This window comes from Herpailurus yagouaroundi, unplaced genomic scaffold (assembly GCF_014898765.1).
Source record: "Herpailurus yagouaroundi ecotype Mexico unplaced genomic scaffold, PumYag 164, whole genome shotgun sequence".
NCBI classification, from domain to species: Eukaryota; Metazoa; Chordata; class Mammalia; order Carnivora; family Felidae; genus Herpailurus; species Herpailurus yagouaroundi.
Genome location: NW_024412405.1, coordinates 47,932,996 through 47,945,001, shown reverse-complemented (window position 1 = coordinate 47,945,001; position 12,006 = coordinate 47,932,996). Strand labels below are relative to the sequence as shown.

Genomic DNA, 12,006 nt, shown 5'->3' with positions numbered 1-12,006 from the left:
TGGTAACTAGAAGTTTGTACCTCTGTATTGCCTCTGGCAATCATCAGTTTGTTCTCTGTATCTACAGGACCGATTCACCTTTTTGTTTGTTCTTTGATTTGTTTTGTTTTTAAGATTCCACATAAAAGTGAAATCATATGGTATTTTTCTAACTGATTTCATTTAGCATAATACTTTCTAGATCTCTCCATGTTGTTCTATTGGTGAGATCGCATTCCTTTTTATGGCTGCATAATATTCCACATATTCTTTGTCTAATCATCTATGAATGGACACTTCCATATCTTTGCTATTGTAAGTCATGCTGCAATAAGTGTAGGGACGAATAGATCTTTTCGAATTAATGTTTTTATTTTATTCAGGCAAATACCCAGGAGTGGAATTACTGGATTGTATAGTATTTCTATTTTTAATTTCTTGAGGAATGTCCAGTGTTTTCCACATTGGCTGCACAAATTTACATTCCCACTAACAGTGCACAAGGGTTCCCTTTTCTCTACATACTCACCAACACTTGTTATTTCTCATCTTTTTGATACTAGCCATCTTAACATAAGTGAGGCAATACCTCATTTTGGTTTTGATTTGCATTTCCCCGATGATGAGTGATGCTGAGCATCTTTCATGTGTCTGTTGGCCATCTGTAAATATGCTTAAAAAAATATCTATTCAGATCTTCTGCCTATTTTTGAAGTTGGTTTGTCCTTTTGGTGTTGAGTTACAGGAGTTCTTCATAGATTTTGGATACTAACTCCTTATCAGATATAACATTTGCAAATATATTCTTCAATTCAGAAGGTCACCATTTTGTTTTATTGTTTTATTTCCTTCACTGTGCAGCTTTTTAGTTTGATATAGTCTATATTGCATAGTTTTGCTTTTGTTATCCTTGCTTTCCCTTTTGCTAAGGCTGATATTCAAGAAATTACTGCCTATTTTCTTTTAAGAGTTTTATGGTTTGGGTCTCACATTTAGGTCTCTAATCCATTTGAGTTTATTTTTATATAAGGTGTAAGGAAGTGGTCCGGTTTTAATATTTTGCATGTAGCTGTTCTGTTTTCCCAGCAGCACTGTTTATTGAAAAAATTGTCTTTCCTCATGTATATTTGTGCCTCCTTTGTCATAGATTAATTGACCCCATAAGTGTGGATTTATTTATGGATTCTCTATTCTGTTCTAGTTCTGCATCAGGCTCTGTGCTGACAGCTCTGAGCCTGGAGCCTACTTTGGATTCTGTGTCTCCCTCTCTCTCTGCCCCTCCTCCACTCGCACTCTCTGTCTCTCTCTCAGAAAAAAAAAAAAAAAAAAAAAAAAAAAAAAAAGATTGCTTTGGCTATTTGGGGTCTTTTTTGGTTCCACACAAATTTTAGGGGTATCTGTTCTGGTTTTGTGAAAAATACTATTCATATTTTGATAGGGATTGGATTGAATCTGTAAGTTGCTGTGGGTACTATGGACATTTTAACAATATTCTTCCATTTTATTTATTTTTTTAATTTTCTTTTAAATATTTATTTATTTTTGGGAGACAGAGAGACAGAGTACAAACAGAGAGAGAGAGAGAGACAGAATCTGAAGCAGGCTCCAGGCTCCGAGCTGTCAGCACAGAGCCCTATGTGGGGCTCAAACCCATGAAGCGCAGATCATGACCTGGGTTGAAGTTGAACACTTAACCGACTGAGCCACCCAGGCACCCCATAATTCTTCCATTTTATAAGCATGATGTATCTTTCCATTTGTATTGTCTTCAATATCTTTTATCAATGTATTATAGTTTTTAAAGTATAAGTCTGTTCTCTTTGGTCAAATTTATTCTTAGGTATTTTATTTGTTTTGTGCAATTGTAAATGAGATTTTAAAAAATTTCTCTTTTTTGTTATTAGTGTATAGAAATGCAAAATATTTCTGTATGTTGATTTTGTATCCTACAACTCTACTGAATTCATTTATTAGTTCTAATAGTTTTTTTTTTTTTTTATAGTCTTTAGGGTTTCTATGTATAGTATCATGTCATTTGCAAAAAGTAAGAGTTTAATTTTTTTCTTACCACTTTGGACACTTGTATTTCTCTTTGATTGCTGGGCTAGGACTTCCAGTACTATGCTGAATGAGAGTGGTGAGAGTGGACCGCCTTGTCTTAACCCTGATTTTAGGGAAAATTTTTCAGCTCTTCCCCATTGAATATGATGTTAGCTGTGGGTTTGTATATATATGGCCTTTATTGTGTTACCACTAAAACTACTTTGTTGAGTTTTTATTATGAGTGGACGTTGTAGTTTGTTAACTGCTTTTTCCTGCATCTATTGAGATGATTATATGGTTATCTTTCTTGTTGTTAATGTGATGTATCCCACTGATTTGCAAATATTGAACCATTCTAGCATCCCTGGAATAAATCCCACTTGGCTGTGGTGAATGTTAATGTATTGTTGAATTTGGTTTGCAAAAATTTTGTTGAGGATTTATGCATCTATGTTCATCAGAGATATTGGCCTATAGTGCTCTTTTTATGCAATGTCTTTGTCTGGTTTGGAGATCAGGGTGTTGATGGCCTCATAGAATGAATTTGGAATCACTTCTTCCTCTTCTCATAGTTCAAGAAGAGTAGGGCATCAATCATCTTTAAATATTTGGTAGGATTCACCTGGGAAGTCATCTGGTCCTGAACTTTTTTTTTGTCGGGAGTTTTTTGATTACTGATTCAATCTCATTACTAATAATTATTTGTTCAGACTTTCTATTTCTTCTTCAATCTTAGAAATTATTTCCAGGAATTTGTCCATTTATTCTGGGTTGTCCAATTTGTTGGCTTGTAATTTTTCATAGTAGTCTCATGATTCTTTGAGTTCTGTGATGTTGGTTGTACTTTGGTTTTGTTTATTTGAGTTGATTGTACTGCTCTTTCATTTCTGATTTTGAGTCCTTTTTTTTTTTTCTTCTTGATGCATTTGGCTAAAGGTTTGATCAATTTTGTTTATTTTTCAAAGAACCAGCTCTTAGTTTTATTGATCTTTTCTATTGTTTTTTAGTCTCTATTTCATTTATTTCTATGCTGATCTGTATTATTGCCTTTCTTCTACTAACTTTGGGCTTCATTTGTTCTTTTCCTAGTTTGTTTAGGTGTAAGGTTAGGTTGCTTGAAATTTTTCATGCTTTGGGAGGTACGCCTGTGTACCTATAAACTTCCCTCTTAGCACTGCTTTTTCTCCATCTCAAAGATTTTGGTCCACTGTATTTCCATTTTCATTTTTCTCTATGTATTTTTTTTATTTCCTCTTGATTTCTCGGTTGATCTATTGGTTGTTTAGTAGCATTTTGTTTAGTCTTCATGTGTTTGTTTTTTTCCAGTTTTATTTCTTCTAATGAATTTGTAGTTACATACATCATGGTCAGAAAAGATACTTGATATGATTTTAATCTTCTTAAATTTATTAGACTGTTTTTGTGGCCTAACATGTGATCTATCCTGGACAGTGTTCCATGTGCACCTGAAAAGAATGTGTATTCTCTGGATTTTGAATGAAATATTTTGTATATATCATCTGTGAAGTCCATCTTGTCTAGTATGTCCTTTAAAGACATTTTCCTTACTGATATTTTTGCCTGGATGATCTGTCCATTGATGTAAGGGAGGGGTATGTGTGTCAAAGATTACTACTATTGTATTACTGGCAAGATCTCCCTTTTTATCTGTTAATATTTGCTTTGCATATTTAGGTGCTCCTATTTTGGGTGTATGGATATTTACAATTGTTACATTCTTTTGTTGGGTTGATCCCTTTTATTATTATGTAATACCCTTCTTTGTCTCTTGCTACAGTTTTTTGTTTTAAAGTCTCTTTTGTCTGATAAAATATTGCTACCCCAGCTCTCCCTACCCTCCCCCTACTTCCATTTGCATGGAATCTTTTTCATCTCTCACTTTTAGTCTGTATATGCCCATAGATCTGAAGTGAGTCTCTTATAAACAGCTCTAGATGGGTCTTATTTTTTATCCATTTAGTCATCCATTTAGTCTTTTGATTGGAACATGCCATCTATTACATTTAAAATAATTGATATATATTGTCATTTTGTTACTTATTTTCTGGTTGTTTTTGTAGTTTTCCTCTGTTCCTTTCTTCTTGTTGTCTTTTCCTGTGGTTTGATTACTTTCTGTAGTGTTATGCTTAAATTCATTCTCTTTATTTTTTGTGTATCTATTTTAAGTTTTTGGTTTGTGGTTACTATAGAGTTCATACATAAAATCTTGTGGTGCCTGGCTGGCTCAGCTGGTAGAGCATGGGACTCTTGATCTTGGGGTTGTGAGTTCAAGCCCCACATTGAGCTTAGAGCTTACTTTAAAAAAATTAAAAAAAAAAAAGGTCATATATAAAATCTTATGTATATAGCAGTCTATATTAAGTAAATGGTCACTTAAATTTGAACACATTATAAAGGCACTACATTTTTACTTCCCCCATGTATAGATTTTATGTGTATAATGTATTTTACATCTTTTTATTTTATGTATCCTTAATTGTAGATGTATTTGACCTTTAATTATTATAGATACAATTGATTTTACTACCTTGTCTTTTAACCTTCATGCTAGCTTTATAGGTGATTGATCTATCTTTGCTATGTTTGCTTTTATCAGTGAATTGTTTCCCTTTCACAATTTTCTTACTTCTAGTAATGTTCTTTTCTTTTCTACTTAAAGAAGTACCTTTAACATTTTTTGTAAAGCCAGTTTATTATTGATGACCTCCTTTAACTTTTGTTTGCCTGGGAAACTCTCTCTTATTCAATACTGAATGAAAACCTTGCCAGGTAGAATATCCTTGGTTGTTTTTTTCTTTCTGGTACTTTGAACATATCATGCCACTCCCTCTTGCCTGCAAAGTTTCAGTTAAACCAATTGATAGCTTTGTGGATTTTTCCCTTGTATGAAATTATTTCCTTTTCTCTTGTTTTTAAGGTTATCTTTAATTTTTGATAACTTAATTATTATGTCGTGGTGTAGACTTCTTTGAGTTCATCTTGTTTCGGAGCTCTCTGTGCTTCCTGAAGCACATGCTTCCTGAAGCATGTTTGTTTCCTTTCCTAGGTTAGGGAAGTTTGCAGCTATTTTTTCAAATAAGTTTTCTGCCCCTATTCCTCTTCTCCTTGTGGGATACCTATAATGCTAATCTTAGAGCACTTGATAGTGTATAAGTAGTCTCTTAACATATTTTTTCATCCTTTTCACTGTTCAGTTTAGATGATGTCTACCACATCACTGACCCGTCCTTCGGTATCTTCTGATTTGCTGTGGGTTGCCTTGTATTTTTCATTTCAGCTACTAATTTTTTGCCTCTGATTCCTTTCTTACTTCCTATCTTTTTGAAGTTTTCCCTTAATTCATCCCTCTTCTCTCAAGTCTGGTGAGTATCTCTGTGATCATTACTTTGAATTCTTTATTAGGTAGATGGCTTATCTTTGTTTAGTTCTTTCTCGGAGGTTTTGTCTTATTCCTTTGTTTGGAACATATTTCTGTGTCTCATTTGTCTGGCTCTCTGTGTTTGTCTGTATTATGTATATCAGCTGTATCTCCTGGTCTTGCAAGGAGTGGTCTTGTGTACCAAAGTGTCTGTGGACCCAGTAGATAATCCCTCTGGTCATCAGAACCAGGCTCTTCAGGGTTGTCTCTTGTGTGGGCTGTGTGTGCCTTCCTTTCATGACTGGGCCATGACTACTGTAGGTGCCCTGGTGAGTGGGGCTCACCCCCAGCCCAGCTGACTGCAATGACCAGCTGTAACTACTGCAGGCACCCTGTTGGGCAGGGGTAGCCCTCAGTGTGGACGACTGAGAGGCCTGGATGCAGCTGTTGGTGTGCTGGTTGGTGGGGCTGGCTCCTTACTTTCCTGGGGCAGGAGCTGCTTTGGAGGGGTGCTGCTTCTGGCTTGGGCTGCTTATCAGTGTGGTGGGTGGTAGTTGCTTTTGGGGAACACCATTCCTAAGCAAGGCTGCTAGCAAGGCTTGCTAGCAAGGCTGCTAGCAAGGTGGCAAGGCAGAAACTGTTTTGGAGAAGGGCTTGCCGGGGCGGTTGATTGTGGTAAGGTTTGGTCCACAGGGGAATGTGGAGACTGGAGAGTATTAGGGCTGCTCTTTCCACTGTCAGGCTGCTAGGCTGAAGGAGGATAGGAAGAAAAAAAAAAAAAAAAAAGACACCCATCTGTCTAGCACATGACCGAAAATTAGCCAATAAATTTCTTTGAGGAATAACCCAGGAACTTTTCAAATTGCTGCCCCTGTGCTGGGTTTTAGAGTGCATGATAAGTGCCCTGACTCTTTAAGAGCAGATTTTCAGTTTCCTACAGCCCTCAGGCTGTCCCAGAGTTAAGCCTTGCTGATTTTCAAAGCCAGAAATTAGGAGGGCTCCTCTTCCTAGTTCAGACCCTCATGGGGGTGGTAGGGGTGGATGAAGTGGGAGGTATGTGTCCCTGATGTGGGATTTGATCCCTCTGCTCCTCAGGAAGGCCCTCCTGCCTGTGGGTCCCTGTGCTGGCAGGGGGGAGGGGGGGTTGGTTCACAACTGTGTCTCTGCCTCACCTGCCCTTCTCAGTGTCGCTCTTTATGTCTTTGGCTGTGGAATCCACTAGGCTCAGGTTGTTCTCAGAGTGAGTCGCACCACATGTAGTTGTAGCCTTGATGCTTCTGTAGGAGGAGGTGAGTTCAGTACCCTCCTACTCTGCCATCTTTCCAAATCCCAAGACACAGTCTCCTTGTACCCATTCTCAAAGTCAAAAGTCTGTTTAGGAATAATGAACTTTTATGGGGAGATTTGGATTCAATTTTGAAATACCATCCAGACTTTGTGGTTCTCTGGCAACTTCTTTGCTAAAGAGTAGCTCTTAGAGCAAAATGACTTAACAGTTTGGCCCCAGGACATATTTTAAGAACACTCAGGCCTGGCAAGGACATAGAAGAGCTACTTTTAACAACTGACTAGACAAAATTGAATATGGTTACACTGCCAGCTTACGATTCCTGGATTGCAAAAATTTTAACAATTAATATGAAGAAGAAGAACACAAATGCCACTTTTTGAGGTTCAATCAAATAGCAGTTTATTTATTAGGGCCTATTACTTTCCAAAAGTTACATAGTCTGTACAAAAAGTTGGCACAAAAGTAACCTCGAAATGTGCTCCTGGCCCACCTGTGCTTAACCATAAAGGAGGGTTTTGTTTTTAACTAGGAAACTCAGATCCACATTGGATTGTATTTTAAAATAAGAACGGATCAACCCAGGCAATAATCATTTGTGGCTAAACTAATATTTTAAAGTCATTACTGAGTCCTCTTTTTGACTAAATAGTGTGGTAATAACTAGAGTTTTGGAGAAACTTAGTATAAATAATTGCATTTTCTAGATTTACCAGAAAATGTATGACATAAATTATTGAACCATCTACTTCCTCATATAAACTTTGATACATTTTGTTTAAATATCTAAATGTTAACAAAGGACATACATGCATATAGAGTGGTCCCTCCATGCCTTCATTTCTGGTTTAACTTTCCATGGTTTCCGTTACCTGTGCTCAGCCATAGTCTGGAAGCAGATAATCCTCAGTCTGACATACTGTCAGAAGGTTATAGTAGCTTAAAACTACACCTGCAATGTTCACCTCACCTCCTTTCATCACGGAGACATTTTATCGTCTCCCGTCATCACAAAAAGGAGGAGTATAGTACATGAAGTTATTCTGATAGAAGCTACATTCATTCCTATAGCCTTTTATTATAGTGTATAGTTACAATTATTCTATTTTAGTATTAGTATTGCTGTTCATCTCTTACTGTGCCTAATTAGACATTAAACTTTGTATAGGAAAAAGCATAGTCTATTTAGGGTTTGGTACTACTTGCAATTTCAGGCATCCCCTGGGGAGGATGTCTTTGAATGAATCCCCTGAGGATAAGGCAGTGGTGGGGGGAGGGGGGCTGCTGTATGATTGGACTGCCTCCCTTGTTTATAAATCACTTCAAATATCAAATATATGGGAAAACTTGTTAGCAGCAGGTCTTTGCTTTTGGACAACTCGTTGTATTTGAGTGCTTACTTGTCTGTGTGTTTTTGCCAAATTCTTTACGCTGACCTGAGAGGGGGTGGGAACCCAGTTGGGGTTTGTCACTAGCCTGGACGAACATCCTTGTCAAGGGTGCTGAGCTGTGTTTTGGCTTCACATTTACCTGCAAATTCAAAAGAATAAACTGCTCAGAAACATGAACTTGTACCTCGATGTCTAGTTTTCATCTAAAGTTGGCTAAAGGAATAATACGGATTTAAAAACCCTAATCATACCCCCCTGCCCATTGTTGAAGGAGCCTTTATCACTGAAATCTCTGCAGCAGAAAATGAGCTGTTTCTTGGTTGGCTCTTACCTCTGTGTACTCTTTAGGTGTGGAGAGGTGAACACAAAACATAGTCCCCTATCCAGGCCTGATCAGAACACACTCCCGCCAGGGAGGCGGAGGGAGTGGAGCCCCTGACCTGCAGACAGGTGCTGGGGGGCTGACTGCGTCTGTTTAGGACTTGCCTGCATTTCTCGGCCCTTGGGGGTCTATGTCATCTTCACTTCCCTTTACTTGCCAGGCTGCTTCTCCCTTGTGGCTGCTCCCTGACCCAAGTTTCCAGAGGGCTTACATGCCGCCTGGTATGTCCAAACTATCTGGCTGAATTTCAGTTTTGCTTCTGAAAAGCCCAAGTGTTTGCAAAATCATGTTAAGAACTGATCGTCAGAATTCTTTTCTTTCACTTCTTTTCTTGCTGTTAGGGTCCTGTCTGCTAAATTGTGTAAATGTCCTTCACCTTTCTTCATTGTTAAGATTTGTTTTCAGGAAAATATGCATTTTGCCCTCCGGGTGCAATTTCTATTTCAGCCATACATAGGAGAACAATTTATTCCTGCATAGGCTGTGGATAACACTCTGTTCCCCAATGTCTATAAACAGGGCCTGGTTCATAGTTCTAATTAATTAACTTTATTAACTTGGAGCTGAAAGGAGGTGGCAACTTAAACAAGGAAATAAAAAGCAGTGGACCTCGCCAGACTGGTTCCACATAACTGCTTTTTAACTGAAGGTAAAAGAGCAGTCATTTATTTACTGCACATAATAAAGCAAAATAGATGCTTAGATAGACTGCATAGCACAGGCTATTTGCACAGAATATGCTAACTACAAAAACACCCGATTTTTTCAGTTAGTGCGAGTAGCAAGTTTATTTTCTTTTGTATAGGATTAAGAGTTAATTCAGTATCCCAAATGAGGGAAAATTGCAACATATGCATAGGAAACTTTCCTTGAAACACTTTAGATCTTTGTTAAACTTATTGATTGTCAGATCAAAGAGACTGTAATTTCAAGTTTGTTCACCGAAAAAAAAAAACCAAAAAACTTCGTTACTTGGGAAGTTTCAAGATGCTACTTCCTGAGAGTCATAATAACCAAGGGGAAAAATGCTCTCGCAGTTAGGAGTTTCGGCAGCACTCTAACACCGTATACATCTACTTTATACAAAAGCATGTGCATTTCACGAAGAGTGCATACATTGCTAGTACATCATTTTTGGAAATGTGCTCAACGGCCTTATAGTCTCCTGCAGGCTCTAATTAACACGAATTCAACAATGATAATAATGAGCTTACATTCATTTCCTTACAGCTCTGTTACATTCAATTTCATGTTTCTGATGTTACGTTGATAGCATGTAGATCCCAACTAAGGAGAAACTTGGGCCTATGTTAAATGACATGCATGGGAAATATATATATATATATATATATATATATATTATACACATATATGTGTATGTATATAATATATAAATATATATTATACATACACACACACACCATATATACACGCATACACACACACCAAGAGTTGACATTATAATTTGATATTCATTAATGCTAAAAACAGTAAGGTAAAAATTACAGTGACTTAATAAAATGTATTCCTTCAGGACACATTGCTGAACACATGGCTACCTACCTGTTCTCTAAAGCATTATGTATAATTTAGCCACCAAATATAGAACACATGAATACCAGGAGACAAGAAAAGCATTAAAACCCATTACAATCTTGAATAAGCCAAATCCTCAAGTACATAGAAAAAGCACTGCAATCATGTAGTTAGCTTTATTTTTCTAATATATATCATAATTTAAACTATATAAAGTCACTTATATAAAAAGCATTTTTTCAAGTGTTATAGCTTAGAGCATGGCTTTATATTTGGCTTAATCATTTTTTACCAGTTAATTTATAAAGCTCGTAATCTTGCCAGCAGGGCTTCAACTTCGGGAACAGATTCGTTTTTAGAAACAGAGCCAAGAAGTTCCATTTCCTTTTTTCTGTTGCTTTCTACATTACAGGCTTCCTTCTTCTCAACTGCCTTGATCCTCTCTGTAGACGTATGAGTGTCTAGATTATAATTAAGCTCCTTGGCGACTGGAGTCCTCGTTGAGTTGCAATTGATATTGTAGTGTGAACGTGACCCTTCTGTTAACTGCACTTTCTGATTTTCTACAGTAAGGAAGAAAGAAACATTAAACTTATCACTGTGATAAGCAAGGACTGTGCACATTAACTTAAAATAATTATTCTCAGACAAGTCCTCTTAGATAGACTAAATTAAAATATTCAGCAGAGACAGGTAGATTGAAAATAAATACACATAGTTTAAGAAGAAACTAAAATGTAAATAGACAACCATTTCATTAGCACAAATGCCGATTTCCTTCTGGTCTCTGCTCAAATGCTATCTAAATAGAGAGGACTCTTCTGACCATACAACTGAAATAGCGCTGCCCCTTTCCATCACGCATCCTTCCTCATTTTTTCCTTCACTGAACTCCTAACCACCAGACACATCATATATCTGTTTACTCGTCCATTCTGTCTCTTTACTAGAATATAAGCTCCAAGACAGCAGGGAGGTGGTTCGAAATACTGCTTTAATGTCAGTGCCTAAAATGGCTCTGGAGCAAAGTGATGCTCAATAAATATGCGCTGGGTAGAGAAATTATCTCCAACTCTATGACCCAAGATATACCTTAGTTGGAATAATAATGAGAATTATTATTTTTTTAAAAACCAAAAAGGAAAGTTTATAATAGGACTGTAAAAAGTCAACGACTTCCCTCAAAAGAAATATTGCATTTGGGAGGCAAATTGTTAAAACTTCCTAGCAAATCTACATCATAATCTGTCAAATACACACACATATATTTATACAGACATGTATACATACACACATACATATTCTTTTATTGGTAAGTGACTGAGCCTGACGTAGAAGGCTATAAGGAGAGAGCTGCAGTAGCTAATGACTAAAAGGCTCTGGCTGATTGACTTTTGCAAGGAACACGAGATTTTCTTTTAATTAACTGACTCTCCTATTGTACAACCTTATGAGTTAGCTCTCACAGACCTCAACACTTCTAAAAAACAGACACCCTCAATATTCATGTAACCTTGAACGGGGCTTGAAAATGGCTTCAACAAACTTGACATGACATTTAAAGTTTTTTGGTTATTCGCTGAGAGATGTTCCATTATCCCAATAGTAATGACTTTGGAGCACAAGCAGTCACTCATGACAGTGTGTTTTATGTGAGTGCTGAAAATTCCAACCGAAAACAGCTTGTACATTAAAAGGTGGCTGCTGAAGATATTTACTGCACTGTCATTTCCTGACCAGGGGCTTCCAGTGATGGATGAGTATTTTACACACTTTCTTGGACAATCTCAACAAATTTTAGAAGTATGATCACCTTTTAGCTGTTGGAAGAAAATAAATACAGCTTTCCTATCACCTTCTCTATCAGCTGGGCAATCGTTACTCAAAAATAAAAATCTAACACAGCACTGATTTTCCTAGAGCTATTTATGCTTTGTAATTTATAAATTATATAGTTCTTTAGTTATATAATTAAATATATAATGTACACATTGTGTTTGTAGTCAAG

The 12,006-nt window shown here is 36.9% G+C and overlaps 1 protein-coding gene across 1 annotated transcript in view; it reads right to left on the bottom strand.

Annotated features, from left to right (window-relative positions):
• Nucleotides 1-9,231: 9,231 nt before the first annotated feature.
• Nucleotides 9,232-12,006, bottom strand: part of DIAPH3 (diaphanous related formin 3) — a 508,696-nt gene continuing 505,921 nt past the window's right edge. Inside the window, exon 28 of the mRNA XM_040487410.1 lies at nt 9,232-10,561. Within this exon, the coding sequence (XP_040343344.1) occupies nt 10,299-10,561 (263 nt within the window). The 3' untranslated portion in view covers nt 9,232-10,298. The remainder of the gene's footprint in view (nt 10,562-12,006) is intronic.